We start from the raw sequence: 22,585 nt of genomic DNA on the forward strand, positions 1-22,585 counted from the left end.
AGTATATAGTTACCACATATAGCTAGATAGATAGTTGTTAGATAGATAGGTGATGATAGATAGATAGATAGATAGATAGATAGATGATAGATAGATAGATTGATGATAGAAGATAAATTCTTTGAGAATTTCTTACAATGTGTTTTGATAATATTCACCTACAACTTCTCTTCCTGTCTTCTTCAAATTCTGGACCCCACTTTCATAGCTCCACCCAACTTCACGTCTTCCTTTTTTAAGTAATGCCTATCTCCAATATGTGGTAACTATATACTTCTAAGTGTGGGATGTCCACGAGGGTGTGGTCATCCTACCAGGAGTCACATCTTTAAAAACTGAGTCTACCCAAGAAATCATTAACTGTTCATGCTCCTCAGTTAGGGGCTGAAGCTCATTAACTCCTTCCCATGCAATGCTAGAAGGCAGACTAACTTGATCTTGTACATTTTTTTTTTGTGCAGGGAACCACAGCTACTGTGAATTCATGAGGTCAGAAGGCCTGTCATATCCACAAGACACTGTTTCACTTCAGTCCTACCCAAACTCTGTATCTGCTTTTCCTTAATATTTTTATAGCTTTATTCTTTATAAAAAGGTTTGGCTAGAATTTATAAGATTCAGAGAGGTCTTAAGAAATGTAAATAGCTGGAAACCTTGGAATTGTTAGTAACCTTAATAACTGAGACACTAAAAAATAGTGAAGAATAAAACCTTTGAATTAATAGTCTAAAGTAATCTCTGTGCTATTGGAATTCATTCTCCTTGAATGTGCTTCTAAAATTCCTTTACTGGTTTCTGTTTATGAGGTATGAATGAAAGTTGAGCAACATACCTTGCTTATCAAGTATTGAGATGTTAATATGAAATGTCTTTAGTTTTTAAACTATTTTTAGATATTACTATGTTTTTCATTTTTCAGAAAAAGAATCTGAGGCTTGTCAAGCTTAAATACTTTGAACAAGATACAAAAAACTACTGAAGAATAAAACTCCCATTTAGATATTCAGGCTCTGATTTCCCACCGTCTCTGACCTGCTATCTCTCTAGAGCGGGGATGATAAGGTTGGATGATTTACAGATGCAGAATCTGGTATTTTCTCATATGGCTAGATAAAAGGGAGATGTATGCAGAAGAAATCTCATTTATTCAAGACAGTAGTTTTTCATCAGATAACTGGTAGATAGTAGAATAATATCCAATTTTAAAGGTTTTTATATATCCTCTATTTCCTTAATGATTAATATATTTGTATGACAGATACATCATTGTGGTATCTGTCTCTTCTCCATCTTCCTGCTTTATTACTTGTCCCCTGATCAATATGCTCTCTATATATACACTGCATTTAGTTGATCCAAAAGTACAATGGTTATTTGTTTGGAAAAGTATGAAGCAGTTGAAGCATGATTTGATTCTTTATTGTTTAGGTTTCAGTGCCAGTGCATCTCATCAGAGGAACATTCTTGATGATTCTCATCTAAAATAATAGCTGTACCGTGAAACTATCTATATTCAAAAGTTGAAAGCAACAGCCAGCCATTTATGGATCTATTGTGAGAACATGTGGGTTTGCAGGGATTCAGCTCTGCTTTTTGGGTTTATATGTCACTGTGCATTTCCACTGGCTTGTTTTCTCTCCAGAAGGCTTATCTATAGTGGAATTTTCCATGGAAATTTAATGAGAGCCAGTCTTCACCAGAAGGGTAGCTTGCCATGTTCCATGGAAATGTTAGGAAAGCAACCAAGGATTTATAGTTTCTAGATAATTTTCTGTATTAAAGTCCAGTGACAAAAACACGTTTGAGGATCTGCAAGAACTTAATCAGAATAAAGATAATAAACATTCTCTTCATGGGAAAAGCTGCAAGACTCAGGTCCAAAAATGTAGAAATAACCGGAAGGGAAAGGATGTTTTATAAAGGTTTATTTCTTAAAATTGTCTGTATATGTGGGGGCGGGGGGGTACGTTCATGTGAATGTGGATATCCATGGAGGCCAGCATATGTGTGTGTGTGTGTGTGTGTGTGTGTATGTTCATGTGACTGTGGCTATCCATGGAGGCCAGTATGTGTGTGTGTGTGTGTGTGTGTATGTGTGCGGGTGTGGGTGTGTTCATGTGAACGTGGATATCCATGGAGGCCAGTATATGCGTGTGTGTGTTCATGTGAACATGGATATCCATAGAGGCCAGTATATGGGTGTGTGTGTGGGGGGGGTGTTCATGTGAACGTGGATATCCATGGAGGCCAGTATATATGTGTGTGTGGGGGTGTGGGTATGTTCATGTGAACGTGGATATTCATGGAGGCCAGTATATGTGTGTGTGTGTGTGTGTGTGTGTGTGTGTGCGGGTGTGGGTGTGTTCATGTGAACGTGGATATCCATGGAGGCGAGTATATATATGTGTGTGTGTGTGTGTACGTGTGCTGGTGTGGGTGTGTTCATGTGAACGTGGATATCCATGGAGGCGAGTATATATATGTGTGTGTGTGTGTGTACGTGTGCTGGTGTGGGTGTGTTCATGTGAACGTGGATATCCATGGAGGCGAGTATATATATGTGTGTGTGTGTGTGTACGTGTGCTGGTGTGGGTGTGTTCATGTGAACGTGGATATCCATGGAGGCGAGTATATATATGTGTGTGTGTGTGTGTACGTGTGCTGGTGTGGGTGTGTTCATGTGAACGTGGATATCCATGGAGGCGAGTATATATATGTGTGTGTGTGTGTGTACGTGTGCTGGTGTGGGTGTGTTCATGTGAACGTGGATATCCATGGAGGCCAGTATATATGTATGTGTGTGTGTGTGCGCGCGCAGATATGTTCATGTGAACGTGGATATGCGCAGGTATGTTCATGTGAACGTGGATATCCATGGAGGCCAGTATATATGTGTGTGTGTATGTGTGCGGGTGTGGGTATGTTCATGTGAACATGGATATCCATGGAGGCCAGTATATATGTATGTGTGTGTGTGTGTGTGCGGGTGTGTTCATGTGAACATGGATATCCATGGAGGCCAGTATATGTGTGTGGGGGGGGTATGTTCATGTGAACGTGGATATCCATGGAGGCCATACGATGATGCTGGATGCCCTGGAGCTTGAGTCGCAGATGATTGTGAGAAACCTGGTGTGGCTCCATGGAACAGAACCTGAGTTCTCTATAAAGAACAGCCAAGGTATTTAACCTATGACCCTTCTTTCCTGATCAAGGAAAGGATGTTTGAGAAGCAAGTGAACAGTGTAGATTTCTGTATTCTCATTTTCCTCTCTTAATTGTTTTCTCAACAATAACCTATCTAAGTGATATTACACATAGATACACAGAGAAGTATTCTTTCTTTGACAACCAGTCTTTTGTCTTAATTATTAAATCAGTGCAGAGAATCTGTGCTTGCTGCTTACTATAAGGCCACTAAAATTTATATTATGAAATGATTAAATTAATTCTTATAGACATATGAAGGTAGCAATCCTAAAACAAATAGGATTAAACATATCTGGTTATTCATGTTCTTAAAATATTCCACAATAAGCTGGAGAAAAAAAATTAGAGAATTATGAACTGAGGTGGTGCAAATACATGTTTTGGTAATGAAATTCCCAAGGCTTCATTTCTTTCATTCAGTGTTGGTTTATAGTATATAAAAATGTCATTTTTAGTTTAGAGAGGCCAAATGTTTTTTCCAAAGCTCCCACAGCTAACCCAGCAAGATTAGGATATATATATATCTTCCAAATTTTAACTAGTTGACACTTTCTTTGAAGAGCTATTTTGTATTTGAAGAGATTCAGAAAAATGATAGGATACTAAAAATATGGGATTAAAACTCAAAAATGCAAACACTGAGTACTAATATATTAATCTTGGATTGACATAAAAACTACCACAGACTAGAAGGTGTAGATGACACATATTTACTCAGAGCTCACAATGATACAAATTCCAGATTCAGGTTCTTCCAAATTTGAATCCTAGTGAGTACACTTCTTGATCTCATGATAGCACCTTCTTTCTGTGTGCTCACATGACCGTTTTATTTTGAGAGGGCAGATTGATGAAGGAAGAGAGGAAAGAGGGAGGGAAGAAGGAAGGAGGGATCAAGAGAGGGAAGAAGACAGAGAAGCTTTAACTATCAGGAGAACATGGATTCCAGGGGAAATGAGAGCTCCTTTGATGAGGTTATTTAAACCTAATTACATCACTTACCATTCTTTCATAAAATAAAGTCACATGGAGGGTTCAGTTTCAACATAGGAAATCATGGATATGCAGTTCAGTGCCTAACAACTAGAAAAAATCACCACTGAAAGGATACACAATTATAGTGAAGGATTTAAGTTAGATCTTTGTAAACAACATATTTTGGAGGTTTTGTTTGTTTGAGTATTTTGGGGGGCATGGGGGGGGTCTTTCCTTTTTTTTGAGACAGGGTTTCCCTATAGCCTCAGCTGGCCTGGAATTCACTATGTAGACCAGGCTGACCCCAAACTCACAGAGATCCACAACCCTTTGCCTCCCAAGTGCTGGGATTAAAGGCATGCACCACCACACCTGGCCCAAAAACCATATTTTGGATCAGTGAGACCTCAGTCTATATTCAATCAGATGACACACATATACATACAGTTGTCTGTATTCACATCAAATGATCATGTAGAATTATCTTCTTGAGTCAAAATATAAAATAAACTGGCAGGATATACGTATTTTTATTGTTCTGCCTTATTCTTTGGCAATGACGGATAGATATATAGAGTATGAGATTGCAGAGTTCACTGAAAAATATGCCATTTTTTTCTCTTACAGGCCCAACAGCTTACTGAACTGGAACAAAAGTTAGCTGTAGCCAAAAATGAACTTGAGAAAGCAGCTCTTGACCGGGTAAGTTCAAGTTCAGGAACTGTCACAAATTTGATTTCTGCAAAACACACTGGTGTGTGGCCATTGCTGCCTGCGATTTATCAGTGCAGTTCTAGATGCTCAGCACATAAACTTGCTAGAAAATTCATGAATATTTGATATTCTCCTCAGACTCCAAATTTTCCTTGTTTTTACTACTACAGTAAAGTGAAAGCTCAGTTTCTGTGAGTTCATGAGTTCATTATTTTTAACCCTATTGGTACATTTGTTCTGTAACACCACCAATAAACATACTTAAGTTCAAACTACAATGTCATGTCTTAACTCTGGAAGAAGGGGCAATGAATCAAGTGAATGAAATCCTTAACAACAACATGTTAAAAATGAGTTTAAATGTGTGTGTCTTAGAACTGTTTATGTTTTTGAACTTAAAAATATGCATAAGGACATTGTATGTAGCTCTAATTGTGTCAAATTATACAGTTTTATTCAGTTCATACATTTTATAAAGTCATAGCTTGGAACACTGGTTGTACTGAATAGCTTCATTTGTCAACTTTACACATGTGAGAAGAGGGAACTTCAGCTGAGGGTTTTCCCCATAGGATGGGCTGATGGCCATGCCTATGAGGCATTTTCTTACTCTCATTGATATGGGAGGGCCTACCCTATTGTGGGCAGTGCTAGCACTGGGCAGGTGGCTGTAGGTTGTATAAGAAAGCAGGCTGAGCACAGGTCAGAAGAGCAAGCCAGTAAGCAGTTCCTCCATTGTCTCTGCTTTAGCTTCTGCTTCCAGATCCTTTCCTTAAGTTTCCACCCTAGCTTTCTTCAATGATGAACTGTGATTGGGATGTGTAAGCTAAATAAACCTTTTGTTCTACAAGTTGGTTTTGGTCAGGGTCTTTCATCACAGCTACAGGGACACAAAGTAGAGCATTAGTCAAAATGTAAAATTTATTAATAATATCTATTTGTATCATTGCTATATTATAGAATAATTTGTAAAGAATTCAGAATTGTAACTCTATTTGATCATATATTTTTGCTGTTTGAGAATTTCATGTGTATAATCTGTTTTAATAAAATCTATCCCTTCCCTTCCCTTCAGCTCTTCCCATATCCCCACCACTGCTTTTCCCTTGTTATAGGCTCTGTTTTCAAACTCACTGAGTCCACTTACTGCCTCCAGTACATGCATGGGTATAAGGCCATCTTCTAGAGCAGGAACAGCCTACTAGGGCTGTTTCCCTGAAGAAAACTGACTTATTCAAACATGAGACATTAATAAAAATATGTATACCAATACAATAAATAAAAGGATAGATATCAAATTTTTGGATGAATTTGTTTTGAAATATAGTAAAGAAATTTGGAGACAGAACTTGTCTGTGCCTGGTATTTTAGCCTCCAATACTGTGCAGTTGCAAAGGAACAGTCTTTGCTACCACTGCATATGCATATGTTGCATGTATAATACCATGCAATATATATGTAGCTATATACTTTAGGCTATGTTACCTGCATATTTATATTATTATACATATCTGTGCTCTTTAAAAGATTTTATTTTTTATGTGTATGAGTATATTGCCTGCCTGTATGTGAGTGCACCCGTGTCATGCAATGTCAGGGAGGTCCAAAGAGGACGTCAGATTCTCGTTAAACTGGAGTTAAGGATGGTTCGTGGCAGCCATATGGGTGCTGGAAATCAAACACGGGTCCTCTGCAAGAGCAGTCAGTGCTCATAACTGCTGAGCCATCTCTCCAGCCCCATATTTGTGCTTTACATTTCTCTCTATATATAAAATCAATGCATAATATGTTTATATAAATATCTGCTGTAGATCAGTTACATAGCTAAGAAGACACCTTTAAACATTCAGACTACTGATAACTTAGTATGTGCTGTTTCCTGAATGACCCTATAGTTCTCAAAATCATCTTGGTGAAACTGAAGAAATTGTTCTTTCTGCTGTCGAGTTTTATTTTGATTTAAAAGCTTTTTTATTTTTATTTTATGTGTATGAGGCTTTTGCCTGCATGTATATAAGTGTACCGCTTGTGTGCAGCGCCCAAACAGGTCAGAAGAGCACATCATATCTCTGGAACTGGAGATACAGATAATTGTTTGCTGTCATGTTGGTGCTTGGAGGTGAACCCAGGTCTTTTGCAAGAGTATCCAGTGCTGTTAACTACTGAGCCATTTCTCTAGTCCTAATTTCAAGAGCTTTCTATGGTTTTCATCACAGTTTGGCAACCATTTCATTGAGAAAATTGAGCAAGTGAAACCAGTGCATTTGGAGACTTATTTACAATGATGTACTATACATACTCTGAAATTTTCTAAGAAAAGCAGTTTGGGATATGGGAAGATGGTGCAGCAGTTAAGAGCACTGGCTGCTCTTGCAGAGGACTCAAGTTCCATTCCTAGCACCCACATGGTAGCTAATACTGTCCATAGCCCCAGTTCTAAGGGATAAAGCACCTTTTTCTGATCTTTGTGGGCAATGCAGGACCTGGGTCCACTTACATACATGCAGCCAATACACTCATACACATAAAATTTAAAAAAAAATCCTGAAAAAAGAGGTTATAACCAATTTGGACTCTGGGTGCTTTGCTATGGAACACACAGGAGAGAGACTCTGTAGGAGAAGTTCTCTCTGAAGAGCTTCAGGCGCTCCATTTTGGGTCACCTGATAGTGTATGATAGATTTGAATATGAGACTAAAATTCTATAGCTCAGGGATAAGATTGTCTCTCATAGGAGGCATATTTTTTGCCTTTTTATGACAAAAATATCTGACATTTGGGTTATATCAGACAGCATATGTAGACTGTGTAATAGTGGAGAAATTAGGAGGGAGATATGATTGTTAATGATATTCTTTTGTAAGATTTAGAACTCTGAGAAAAATTATTTGAATGAATAAGCTATCTAATTTTCTTAGTCCTTTGTGATTGCCATTGATTAAATTAATTCATCCTACTTATTAATATTCAATATTTGAGGGAGTCTAACTGCTGTTATTAGGTTAAATCAAGCATAATCCATTTCACCAGACTTAGTCATACATTTTTTAAAATTGGTAAGGATGGATTTTTGCCAATGACATTCATGCCTATGATACACAAACCGAGCTATATCATGTTTTATAAAGGACAAGGCATCATTGTAGAGTTGGTGGAATGAGAAGACTAGAGCCACATATAATCCTCAAGTTCACATGGACCACCTTTAAAAACATCATTGTCTTTTCCTGTCACCATCTATTCAAGTGCATTGCATCCTAAGAAAATATGGCACCCCACTCTCCTCAGGCAACCTCAAATCCTCCAAGACTTTATCATCTCTGACAATTGGAACATTATTTACAGTCCCTGATTTTACGTTATATAATATTATTAGTAAATCAATACCTATATATAGATTTAACATGGCTTTTGTGAGATACTCTTATGCTAGGTATTAAAGAATTCAGAGAACTCATGAGACATGGGTTGGCTCAGATATCAAACATAATGAAGTAATCAGAATATAATACTTTAGTGGTTCATGTGTCAAAGGAATAATAGAAGATGAATTTATGCATTGCAAGTACATTTAAAAGATCATACAAAATGGTAGAGTTGTGACATGTTCTATTGAAAAGTTATAAATAAGTGCATTCCACAGCACTCAGGGCTACTACAGATATGTTCCTTCAGTTCTGTGTACTCTTCCCTCCTCCCTCCTCTTTCCTCCCCCAAGCACCATTGTGCACTGAGCCCACACCATCTCACAACTTGGATTAGGATGGGAGCCTGAGCGATGCTATGGGTGAGTAATGGTCTGTAGGGTCAGTACTCCTGTTTGAAAACCATCGCTTTTGTCAAATGACCATGTTCAAATATCCTCAGCTCTATATTTCTCAAAGATCAATCATACAGTTATCTCTTAAGGATTATGGGAAAATTATATCTATCAAATTCTATACTGAAAGCAATAATACCACATGTCACACAGCAAGCATAGCTGTTCTTGTTACTAGTGAATGGGATTAGATTGCCTTTCTTTGATGAGCACTTTGTTTCAACCTATAGAATTCTGTCACTTCTCTTATGGTACAAAGAATTATAAAAGCATTTTGTGTTAGTAGAGGTTTATTTAAACAGATCACAAGCAAGATACATGTGATGCTTATGAACTGCAGCCCTGAAGTCAGGTAGAAAGTCTAACCCAGCTCAAACTGAATAAAAACCGCAGTTAAGTGAAATTGGTCTTTGCCTCTCTCATCACCTTTTTCTGAGACATTTTTATGCCCTTCACATGTCTACCTCCTAGTCCGGACTCTAGGGACCATTACTCACCAATAGTTGGTAGTAGCTTCCAGGATCCCATCCTAATCCAAGCTGTGAGATGGTGTGGGCTAAGCACATGGTGCATGGCGTTTTTATACCCTTCATATGTCTAACTCCTAGAATCTTGTATCTCAGCTTTAAATGATCTTAAATATCTCATAAGTGCTGTGAAAACATCTTCACACTCCACATTTGTCTCCATGATATATCTAATGGTGCTTCAGTTTACTGCCCCAATAAACAACAATCTCAAGATGTGTGAGTCAATGCTGAGTTTCCAGACAATAAATTATTTGCTCAGCAGTAACATAGGAATTACAGACAGCCTCATCAACTCAAAAAATATGCCTTTAAGATATGGAAATCTCTGAAATTATCACATTAAAAAGTTTCAACAGCATTTGACTTTCAAATTTTTTTATTTTAATAGGGTTTTTAACCATGAAAGCAGGTGGTATTAAATGACAGAAGTAAAGGAACTTATACAAATTTCCAGGCTCAAGTAATGACAGAATAATCACACATTCTGCCCCTTACAGTGTGAGTAGCAACATTAGAACGCTATTTCTTGAACACGTAAAGAATGCCTTGTTTAGTAAATGAAAGCACGGTGCTGGTGGGGTCTTGGTGCTCTAGAAGAGGAATACAGATATTTTTACAAAGTTCGAGGTTCAAGGGCTGATTTCTTTGCAGAGAAAATATATCATTTATTTATTTCATGTTCTTAGCAAACTCAGCAGCTAATATTGCATCCTGACCTTACTGAGATGATGTTCATTAACAAAGAATTAATACAAGTATGAATATCATGAATTTGCATATGTGTAAAAATTATAACTTAGAGGACATTAGTAATAAACATTAAATAAGTGGACAATTGAAATGATACTTAGATAAATGAAACTTTAAGGTAGAATTCTTGGAAAGGGTGTTTATATTTATTTCCAGAATTGTATATGTATGTGCAGTGGTACTCAACTCCACTTTATAACTATTCCTGACCTCAAACAGCCTAACTCTTGTCATCCATTGTAGCCAAGAGGGGACAGAACAGTTCTAAGAACCTGTTCCTTCAGAATTCTCTGAACAGTACTCCTGAGCAAAGTCACTCCTTTCTTTTATTGAAAACATACATTAGACATTAAATACAGATGGAAAACTGCATCTTTATCACAGTAATTTTGCCTATTCTGTCCCCAACTGATCTAGATCAGTACACACAAGCACAGGTATATGATATCATTAAATCCACCTGTTGTTTGCAACATAAATGGGTTAATCTGTTGCTTCAAATGAACATCCACTGTTTACATTGCTTGCTTGGTATGCAAATTATGCATGCACCTTCATGCATTGCGACGGGTCAAAGGCAAGGAAAGTTTATGAGGAATTAAAGTTATTGTTTTACATTACAGGAGGATCATGGGACTACACGTTGGTTTACATTATAAGCAAGCTGAAATATTGTTAAATGATATCAAAATGTAAGATTTATTTCTTTCTTGCAATGTTAGGGAAATCCATTTCTCCAGAGCATGCTCATGTTATAAAAGTCATTTCCACATGTAGGCACTTACAACTGGAAAGTTCCAATGAGTGTTTGGCCAGAGTTCTATAAGCAGAGGAAATAATGCTTTAAGCATTATAAGAATAGAAGTGAGGGATGTTGTCAGAGATAGTGCATTTTAGCCATGGAGTTTACAGATTTATTAGGAGAAAAGAAGGGAGAAGTGGTTTGGTACAAGGGGAGAGGAGCCAACCACTACTGTCCAGAAAACAGAGTAGTTCTCCAAATCCAGAGGGTAGCACACTACACGTGTTCATGTCGTATTTCAGTAAGGAATCATGTGTGGAGCAGATTTAAAGTGGACATTCCCTGACGCTTCAGTGCAAACACCCCGGCATTATAAAGATAATTAATTAGAAATGTGCTCTAAGGTCATCGTCTGGGTTCTGTTCCTGGACCTGGTTGAAAACAATAGTTGCAGCATCAGCCACAGACTCTGCTCTGTTAGCGGCCCTCTGGGAGTGTGGAAGAAAGAGGACCATATTAACCCAGGTAACTCACCACACTCCATTGTCCCTGTCGGAAAGATCTAGAATGTTGTCAAGGACCAAAGCAAGAATGTAAGCTAGGAAGTCACAATGTGTGCTATAGTCCAGAGAGTGAAAATCAGAAGGGAAGAAGTTAGGAGCAGCATGAAGCTAAGAGCACAGATCGCTGTGTGCTCCAGCATGCGAGGTTGAAGACCACTGTGTGTGGTGTCGACTGCAAATTTTGAGTTTACCTGACAAGGTCAAAGGGTCTCTGATTATACATTTTCCCTAAATTCAGATTATTAAAATCTAACATATGCAGTCCATTTAACAACCCATCCAATGATTATTTTGCCCCCACAGTATTTCCTTCTTTTTTTAATGACAGGGTCTTCCTCTAGCTACAGCTGGCCTGGAACTTGTTACATAGACCAGGATGACCTTGATTTTACAGAGATTGGCTTGGCTCTGCCTCTGGAGTGCTGGAGGCCTGGACCACATGCCCTGCTCAACACAGTATTTCCTTAAAATCACTTTTGAAGCCATTACTTCAAGGCTGTTCATTATTTTAAACATCCAAGTTGAGTTATTGCTCAGAGATTTAACTACCATAAGGACGTATTCTTTAATCTCTCAAAGATTCTAGTTTAGATATACGCTGTGAACTGGGGCCAAGAAATAAAGAGTCATGCAGGAAACAACATTGCTTTCTGTGGATTCTGAGTATTCCAACCTCCATTTCAGAAATATGGTGTTTGCTTCTTGATCAAGACAGGCCTGACTGTCTCATGACTCTTTTTGCAGTTCTCACTTTAGTATAAAAATGATGAAAAAACAAAGATAAATTTCTTAGTACTGTTTGAATTATATAGCTTAGAATAGTTAGTGTTTGTTAGCAAGACTTTGTATGTTGCGAGACAAGGGAAGGGAGTGTCCAGCTCAAAGGATCAAAAACTACCACAACACAAACACAAAACAAAAAAATGGAAAAACATTCTGTCTTTGTGCTTCGTTTAAATATAAATTTTCTTTACTGACATACAAAAACAATGCTATCACTTAAGTTTTTATATATTGAAAAGTTTTTGTTTAGACCCTTTTAAAAAATTTATTGAGCTTTTGTATTTTTCCTACAACAGTTCTTAATCAAATTTAGATACCCTCTCCCATCCATGCACCACCCCCTAACCAGACCTCATACATTCTACCATGCATGTTAGGAACTATCCAGTCAAGCATTTGTACCCAGATGGCCTTTGGTGAAGGTTCATTCATTCTCCCTCAGCCATTAGCAATCAATCTCCAAAAGTTCCCAGTTTATGGTCAGTCCACCGACCATACCTCCCACTCCGTTCTGGGTCATTGTCTGATTGTGTTGACATGGGTCTTGTCTCAATGCCACCATTGCTACAAGTTCACATGTGCCAGTTTCCATTCTCCTGAAGCCTCTGTTCCCTATGTTCATGGACCAACCCTGTCTCTTCCAATCTTTCTGCCCTCTCTTTAGAAATGATCCCTGAGTTGAGAGTGGGTAGATCTTGTTTTAACCCTTTTAATAAATCAAGGTTTATATTGCTTTCTTCTGTCAAACACCCACTATAGTTACGCATGTAAGTAAAACCCATGTAAATTATAAGATGGAGGCAGAGATGGCCAATAATCGAAAGTAACACAGTTGGGAGAGGTAAGAATCTGGGAACTTGTGCAGACATAGCAAACGAACCACCGTGAGTGGGTTGTGAGTGACCGCTGCAGTCTTAATGTCATTGGTGAACTTAGTCTCCTCCTGTTTGTCGAAGTACATTCTTTGATCTATATCCTTACTGTTTTGTTTCATCTTTGACAATTAGATGAGCAATATTGATAAGAATACTGTACACCTGTCCTATATCTAATACATTTCCAGAATCTATATTACTACTTCTTTATAACTTTACCATGATATGAGCAAAGGAGATATTTTTCTTGAATTGCTAATCTATAAGCAACCTCATATTAAAGATAAATGTCACCAGAAAACACTATAAAAGGCTTTAGGAAGATCTAGGCCTAATCTTCAAAATAGACCTGAGGGCTTTTGAATAAGGAAATAAGAAATAGGTGAGATGTGAGGTGTTGCACAGTGACGTATTCCTGGGCTAGCACATCAAATGCAGTGTTTTTCTCCATTTTGTTGGACAGAATGAGGAGTCCTAGCTGCTTTGCCAACCTATTAGATGATGAAGGGCTTCATGTATCAGTAGCCCCAGGGATTTTGGCTTCAACAACTCTCTCTACTCCTGACCTCACGCCGGCTAAATGCAACCCTCCCTTTTCCTAAGTGTTCTACTATGACACTGTTTTATGTCTGGCTTAATTAGTTTTCTACTGCTGTGATAGAACGCTGATCAAAACCAACTTGGAAACAAAAGGGTTTATTTTACCTTCAGCTTACAGTTCATCGTGAAGGGAAGACAGGGCAGAAGCTCAGTACACGAATGTATGTCCAGACCAAAGAGGAGTGCTACTTCTTGGCTCACCTCTCTGGCCCATGCTCAGCCTGCTTTCTTATACAATGCAGGACCACTTGAGCAGGCATGGGATTGCCCACATAGGAATGGGCCCTCCCACACCACTCAACAATCAAGAAAATGCCCTAAAGTCATGGCCACACGCCAATTTAATGAGAAATTTCCTCAGCCGAGGTTCCCTCTACCCACGTGTCAAGTTGACAACTGAAACTATCTAGCACACAGTCCATACCCCAAATCACCCCACATCTGTCATAAGCTTTTATTATTTTTCACAGAAGTTTTATGTCCACTCACATTTGTAAAAAGGGAACTGTCTGTAACTCTTACTCATTGTAATTAATCTCATAGACATTTAAAATATTTTTAGCAGTGCAACCAGGGTCATAAGTAGGAGCTCTAGCACTGATTGTCTAACTTATTCTACTTGTGGTATAAATGAGAGCTATACCAATGTGAAAACGTTGAGTTTTATTTTCATCAAGTTAAAATAAAAATAATAATGTTCAACATGTTGAAATATAAGGCCATCTCCTGCATATGAAATGTGTGGGATATTGTGATATACAAGTATGATAAATGCTCACGCTGCCACAGTGGATTACCTTATAACCTAACAAAGTCAAGAAGAAAGGGGAACTTTATGAGATGAATTTCTGCTTCCCACTGTGTGGAGAAATACAGGAAAAGGGAACCCTGAGAATCATATGGGCCACCATGACTACGGAAGTGACAAAAAAGATCTCAGATCTTCTAAGAAGCACATTTCTTTCAGCGCATCCTTCAGTAATTGACTCCCCATCAACCTGTCTTTGTTAAAATTATGTCAATTAAAGAAAGTGTAAGATGCATTTCTGAGGTAGCATGTTCAAAATTTGCCATGAAATACATTAATTCTCAACTCATGCATGGTTTGAGGGTAAAAGTCATCATGGCAGGGAAGGCATGGTTGCAGGAGTGGCTCTCAGCTGGGGCGTAAGCAGAATGAGGCTGCTTGCTCACATCTCAGCAGACCAGAAACCAGAGATGGAGGGGAAGATTGTTCTGAAGTGGGGCAGTTAGAACTCCCAAAATTGGCCCCAGTTATCCCCACCTCCTGAAGATCTCATGGCCTTCTCAAACACTGCCCTAAGCCTAGGGTCAGCTTAGGGTTAGCTTTTCAAATATATGAGCTTTTAGGGAACATCTCAAGCAATAACTTTCTATCCCTGGTTTCCATGGATTCATGTTCATCTTGTAATGAATACACATTCAGTGCAACTTCTAACTCACCAATCATCTTCAACATGTTGAATATTGTTCAAAAGTTTGAAGGATTGAGCTGAGCATGATGGTGCATGGCTTTAGTCCCAGCGCTCGGGAGGCAGAGGCAAGTGGATCTCTGTGAGAGTGAAGCCTGCCTGGTCTGCATAAGTGAGTACCAGGCCACTTGGGGCTATAGGGACGCCCTGTCTCAAAGAGACCAAAAAAGAGGTTCTAAGACCCATTTTTTTAAAAAAAAAAAATTTGTTTTTTTACTTTTCAAGCATGTGTTGTGGTGTGTGTGTGTGTGTGTGTGTGTGTGTGTGTGTGTGTGTGAGGTGTGTACAGATGCCCTAGGAGGCCATTGTAAACATAAATATAGTGCCCTCAAAGTCAGGGTTTTGGATTCTCTGAAACTTGAGTAACAGACAGTGATTTTGAGCTGCTGAATGTAGATATTGGAAAACAAACTGGGGTCTTCTGCAAGAGCAGTACAAATTCTTAATTGATGAACTGTTTATCCAGGCCCCAAAGTATCATCTAAACAATTATCAATTTTTTAAATGTGTGTTTTTGTTTAGCATGAATGTACTACAATGAACATGTAAGTCAGAGGCAACTTGCAGGTGTCAGCTCTGTCTTTCAACCATGTCGGACCAAGGGATTGAATATAGACCATCAGGCTTAGTGTCAAGCAAATGATCTGTGGAGCCAACTCACCAGCCCCAATGACCATCTTCTAAGTTGCAAGACAGTCTCTGCTCTCTATGCTTATTTGAAGTCAACTCATCTTATATATTTCCAACATATGATAGCACAGAACAAACATTTCCATTCCAAAGAGAAGAGACTGGGGTCCAAGAAAGGAAAGATCGGACTAGAGCAAGACAGCATCACAGCAGGACAAACCCCAAATCCTGCAGTTCTGTGTTGGGCATCTTGTGCTTGTGATGACATCCTCAGGGTTCCAAAGAGCTTGACCACCTGATTTCCAGCAGTTTTCCTCCTGAGTTGATGTCTCTCCTATCCTCAACTTTCCTCCATGAACAGTCTGTGATCCTGATACACCCATAATTGCCAGTTAGGTGTCACTTTCAAAGCTTCATGCAATGGTCTCTCAGGCCCTCTTTGCAGGGAGCCTACCCTTCTATACACTGGCCCCAGGAACTTTCTGGAACCTTGATGCAGTCACTCTTGACCTCCTCACACTTGTCCATATTCCTCTTCTAAACCAGTACCAAGGGCATACAGACTACATGATCAAGTTTATCACAGCAACATCCTCATACTGTGGTACTTGTCCACATTCCTCTTGCAAAGCAGTATCAAAGGGTATATAGACCACATTATCACAGCAATATCCCCATACCCTGGTAACAATTTTCTGCCTCACTGCAACTAAATATCTAGCAAAAAACACCAAAAAGCAAGAATGATTTAGTGTGACGCTTGGTTTGATGAGTCCCAAAGGTATTCAAATTTTGATATGGTGATGTGACATTGTGATCTACAAGTGAGTTGGGCAAAATGCATAGCTACCATGAGAAGCCTGTAACATACCTGGACCCTCAGAAGAAGGCAGAGATGGTGGCAGGAGAGACTCTCTGCTACAGAAGCCTGAGGTGATTGTTCATAGCTCTGCAGACTAAGAAGCAGATGGAAAGAGAAAGAGGAAGAGAGAGGGCGAGAGGAGAAAAAGAATTAGTGAGGCATGGAGAGGGAGAAGAGAGTGGATGACAGGGAGAAAGTCATGGAGGGAGGGAGAGTGGGAAAGAGATGACAGGAAGAGAGAGAGGGAAAGGGAGAAAGAGAGGAGAAAGAGCAGGAACAGAGATAGGTGTAGCCAAGATATAACCAGTAAGACCTGTCCCTCAGTGGCCCGTTCCATCAGTTAGAATTCACCCACTAATGGTTTCACAGTCTCAGCTATACCACCAACTGGGGAAAGAGTTCAAATACATGATCTGTGAGAGACAGCACATTGAAACCATGACAGGGAATTTTATTTGAAAACCCGTGTTTGTATGGGGAAAGAGGATAGACCAGCACAGAAGTGGGAAATGGCTCCTAGCATCAAAGGTAAATATGTTAACACATTTCCCTGTTTCTCTTCACGCCTTCGCTCTCTCAGGAATCCCAGATGAAAGCAATGAAAGAGACCGTACAGCTCTGCTTGACTTCTGTTTTCCGTGATCAGCCTCCTCCTCTGAGTCTCGTCCCCTCAAATCCAGTACAGATGTTACATCCAGCCAGGACGACTGCTGCCAAGATTCCAGATGCAAGGACGAAAAGCAAGGTACATTTCACTTCACTTTGGTGGTAATGACTGCTGAAGTGCGAGATTTAAAGCTCACTGTGCACCAGAGTAGACACAAGCAGAGTGCCGGATTCACAAAACGGTTAGGAAATACATAGGGACAGTAACTCAGTCTTGGTCAATGTGGTCACTCTGAGAACGTTGTAAGGTAGTATTTAGTTGTACCTGCATTACATGGTTACATGTAATACCTGTGTTACATGCTTACAAATACAGAAATGATACTTTCTTTGGAGGCATAAGCAACACTCTCCCAAAAGGTGCATAATTAACTCTGCTATTCATCCCAAGAGACCCACAGTGCATATTAACACCCTGCCACGTCGGAGGACCCCACCACATGTGTATCCAATTACATTATTTTGTGTTGGTTCCCATTCATTAGTAAGTTTTTAAAGCTCTAAGGACTTTTAATGTACCACCAAGATTCAGAGCAGCTGGTTTAGTATTGTTTCACTGAATCACCCCACCACCTGGAGAGGATTCTGTTTCATGCAGAATTCTTGGAGGAGATACCCTTCTCTCCCTTACTTACAATTAGAATGTATGTTGTAGATAGCACACTTTGAAATCTAAGCCAATAGGCAAGTTCTAAGATCCTGGTATAAAAAGTAAATGCTGAGAGTTCATATGAGCTTAATTCATTTCTAAGACTCCATATAGTTGGATTAAAAGGGGCATGGAAATTTTCAATTTAGGTGCAGAATCAAAAACTAATCAAAGCAAATCTTATAGTCTAGCTTCATTACTGATGAACATGGCCCAAACATTCAGTTCATATAGTTTTATGAAATATTAATATATTTCCTTCTAAAAATCTTATTAAATTTGTATTTTCATTGCTTCCTATCATCATGTTTAGTCTTATTATTTATTGAAGGATCATTATATTGTTGAAGTCTATGTTTTTCTGTTTTTACTGTCCTTTCTCTGATAATTCTACATCCAAGTATTTGTTTACTTAAAATGCAGGCAATACCAGCATATGAAAGTATACTGCTTTACGCTCATCCTAAAAAGTGCTCAGTATCTCCTACAATGATAAAGTGCACAGCTTCTTAACAATCTCACACTGACCAGTATGCCAAAACCTGGTCCTTTGTCAGAATCTGTGGCAGTTGCAAAACCTTAGTCTAAACCAACTGATGATTGTACAAAGGATCACTTCAGTTCTATGAGCATTTGAATTTTGTCTCTAACTCAAAATATAATTGCCTAAATTCATTATTAAAACTGGGCTGTTTATAACACGAAATACATAAAAGAAATTATTGAAGGCTTCTTTTGTTAGTTTTCTGGATGAAATGTATATCCTGTCATTGAAAATAATAAATGCTATTCTTTTTCTTGACTTAACATGGATCATAGTAGCCAAGATTTAAACAAGCATAGTTTGAAGATCACTTAGTTTCCAAAAACTAATAATAAAAAATCCAATTATATAAGATTAATGTCAATAAATCTAGGTTAATGTAATGCACAGTGCTGTATTTTAGATATTATCATTAAAAGCTTGTCTAGTATTTATATTTTGCCTGTATTCTTTATCTTTTTAATAGTGACTGAAATTGCGTTTTATGTGTGCTTGGGCATAATCTCCAGGAAGATGCCTAGCAGATAATATTCTTCCAAGTTCTGAATCTAGAAGATGTATGGTATACATGAGGAAAACAAACTCCTCAGGCACAAAAGTTGTTTTCTTTCCTCTGTTAGCAAAAAGTAACAAGTTGACTATGTGTGAAGGTTCGGACTGAACCCATGGCCTTGCAGAAGCTAGGTAAATGCCCCACAACTGAGCTACATTCCAAACCCACAAAAAATTTTGGATTGCCACATTTAACTAATCTTCAGAAAATCATCTGTAGCCCAGGTTCATGGTGTATCTGAAAACTGTACAGCGTCACCTCACTCCATTTCTCTGAAAGTGAAACCTCAGGGAGAATGCGAGACTGCTGTTGTGATGTGAGCACTCACAGCAAAGTTCCGTCTTTCAGTTTCTATTCCACCTCATCAGTTCCATCCACTTTCATTTACTTTTTATGATCTTTGTTATTTGTTTGTTTACTTTTTGTTTGAGACACAGTCTCCGCATGCAGCATTGGCTGACCTGGGTATGGATATGTAGACCAGTCTGGTCTTGAACTCAAACAAATCTTCCTGTGTTTGCCTGCCAAGTGCTAGGATTAAAGGTATACACACAGATAGGATTTATAGTCTTAAACTTGAAAAGATAGCATACAAAACAATGGATTTCATTTTGACACTCCATAACCATGCATTATTGACCTCTGCTCATCTTCCACCCTTCCCAGAGCCCTCTATTTGTCTCGTCACTTCCTCCTCTCAGTCTTCGTCCTTTCTCCAAATAGCTCCAGTTCATCTACCTATATATTTATCACTGTATCTGTATGTCTACATCACCTGTATTTATTATCGATCATCTAAATATTATCCTTTTATATTTATTCCACATAAGAGAGAAATGTGCCATTTGTTTTTCTAGTTCTGGCATAATTTACTTAACATGATACTCTGTAAGTCCCTATATTTTCCTCTACATGACAAAACTTGTTTATTACAGTGTAGTGAAATATATATGCACATATATAGTCCATTTTCTTTCCTATTCATATGTTTATTGATATCTAGGCTGGCTCCATATCTTAATTATTGTTATTATTGCTGCAGTAGTCATGGATGTGCAGGTAGCTCTGCAGTATTTCCAGTGTGGAATAGCTTCACATTATGGTTGTGCTCTGTTTAGTCTTTTTGAGAAAACTGTACCTTATTTTCCATAGTGACTGCACCAGTTTGTAAACCCACAAGCAGGGAGTAAAGGATTTCTTCCTCCCGATATGTGACTGCATTAGTTGCCAGATTTCTCAATTATGGTCAATCTGACTGGCATGAGAGAGTATCTCAACACAGCTTTGATTTGTGTTTCTCCAGTGGCCAAAGTTGTTGGACATTTTGTTTCATATTTTTGACTGTGTGTACTTCTTCTTTAGAAAACTATCTTTTCAGTTCATTTATCATTTTTTGACTGGAAAAACTGTGATTTTAATGTTATACTTGCTCTATTTATTCTAGATATTAGTCTTCTGCTAGACAAATATCTAGCAAAGATTTCCCCCCACATTGTAAGCTGCCTCTTCACTCAGTTATTTGTTTCATTACTATTTTATTTCATGGAATCTCATTTTGTGAATTGATATTTTTATTTCCTAAACTACGTGCCCTTTCCAGACAGTCCTTGCCTATTCCTCTGTCTTGAAGTGTTTTCTCCTAGTAGTTTCAAAGCTTTAGGGCTTACGTTATGGTTATTGTCATTTAAATTTATTGTTATGGGATGGGACCGGCATCTAGGTCCATTCTTGTGATGTTTTCCAGGACCAGTATTAGAAAAGGCTGTGTTTTATCCAATGCATTGTTTGGACATCTTTTAAAAAATTAGATGGCTGTCACTGTGTGGGTTTATTTATAGTCCATCATTCTAAATAAGCTTTGGTGCTAGTATGATGCTATTTTGTTAATGTGGATCTGTAGAATAATTTACAAAGAAGTATTTGGTGATACCTCCAGTATTTCTGATGCTCAGGATTGCTTTGCCACTTTGGAGTCATTTATACATCTGTATACATTTTAGCATTTTTCCCATTTCTGGAAAGAATGCCATTGTCGTTTTCATCAAGGTTGATTCTTCAGCTCATTTTCAGCGACACGGCCATTTAAGCAATGCTATTTCTGATGGTGTGTGAGCACTAGAGCTTTACACATCATCCAGTGTCCTCTTCAATTTCTTTCAGCATTTCAGTTTTCCTTTTAGATGCCTTTCCTTCCCCTTCGTTAGGTTTAGCTATTTTATTTTTCTTTTGAAGCCCTGTGAATTTAATTTTCTTGCTGATATCTTTCTCATCATTTCAGATGTTACTGAGTTATTTTGTTATTAATTTTCTTAAGATTTGTGAGATGTATCAAAATTAATAATCTTGAGCCTCTGCATAGAAAAATAAAAAATAAACCCAAGTGATGTCCTTTGATGTTACTTTATTTCTTCTAAGAGATTGATAGTGTAAGCTTTCTCTTATTGCCCAAGTATATATGTGTATGATATATGTAGTTATAACATAAACATGTATGTATATATTACTTATGTACCTTATATGTTTATGTGTATGTACTGTCTATATGCCATATTTATTTACATACACATATACGTAAATATCTGATTTTTAAAGCCACAGGTTCATTATAGTAGTTCATAATTATAGGAGTTTATTAGAGAAACTGATAAAGTATGTTTTCCCCTCACCTTAAGAACACATCCTCTTAGATAAACAGCATTCTGCTATATGACCTGCTAGTCCTCTAGCCTATGACTGCTATTTAATTCTGGTCCTGTAGTTTAAATTCCTCCTCAAGATGTTCATCAGTTTTCTCACAATGTCGTTGCAGTCCAACACTTGCTATGCCTGCCTCATTCTAACTTGAGAAATTGTTTCTTATTACCAGCACAGTTAGTTTTTTTTGTATCACTGTTACTGTGATGGCTGAGGGCTTACACATGATCACTGCAGCTGGTATGCTGTCTACATCTCTCTGTAGGAAGATGACTGGGCTCAGTGTTGCTGATCTGTCTTAACATTGTGTTTCAGGCAAATTCATCTGAAATGACAGTTACTGTTTGTTCATTTCATTGCTACAGTTTTTTTCAAAAAAATGTATATCACTGAGTTTTATTCAGCTAGATTATTTTCCCACACACAATAGCTGTGTTCTAGACACTTAGAATAACATTTGAAGTGGCATGTCCCTCACCTTGTGGGCACTTTCCTGACTCTAAATGGAAAACACTAAAATAAAGGGCTGATGACCCAGTCACTGTCTTTTCATTTTTAAATTTAATTTTGGTATTTAGAATTAATTTTCTAATTAGTGCTGATTAAAGATAAACATTAAGTATATCATCGATTCTAAATATGCCTAGGATGATGGTTTTTAATGTCTTTGTGAGATATTTGTTTTGCAGATAACAGTGTCTGAATAGAAAGGTAAAGTACAAAAGTATATAATGGGGAATATTATTTACATTTTGTACAAATTTATCATAAGTAGAGATAAAAAAGAAGCAAAACATGTAAGCTGATGTTTTGACCCTGTCACAGATGTCAGCTTGTATATGGTCCAAAAGATAGAAATGAGATTTAAGATTTGACTGAAGGAAACTCCATGACATCATGACTTAAGTGGGAGATGTTACTGTGTAGGGTCA

The 22,585-nt window shown here is 38.0% G+C and overlaps 1 protein-coding gene across 2 annotated transcripts in view; it reads left to right on the forward strand.

Annotated features, from left to right (window-relative positions):
• The window catches only part of Luzp2 (leucine zipper protein 2), a 464,711-nt gene that overhangs the window by 389,093 nt on the left and 53,033 nt on the right, over positions 1-22,585 (forward strand). For both annotated transcript variants that reach the window (XM_008837762.3, XM_008837753.2), the window contains exons 8-9: positions 4,813-4,887; positions 17,128-17,292. In XM_008837762.3, coding sequence (XP_008835984.1) covers positions 4,813-4,887; positions 17,128-17,292 — 240 coding nt within the window. The remainder of the gene's footprint in view (positions 1-4,812; positions 4,888-17,127; positions 17,293-22,585) is intronic.

The sequence above is a fragment of the Nannospalax galili genome, unplaced genomic scaffold (assembly GCF_000622305.1).
Source record: "Nannospalax galili isolate Female #2095 unplaced genomic scaffold, S.galili_v1.0 scaffold51, whole genome shotgun sequence".
NCBI classification, from domain to species: Eukaryota; Metazoa; Chordata; class Mammalia; order Rodentia; family Spalacidae; genus Nannospalax; species Nannospalax galili.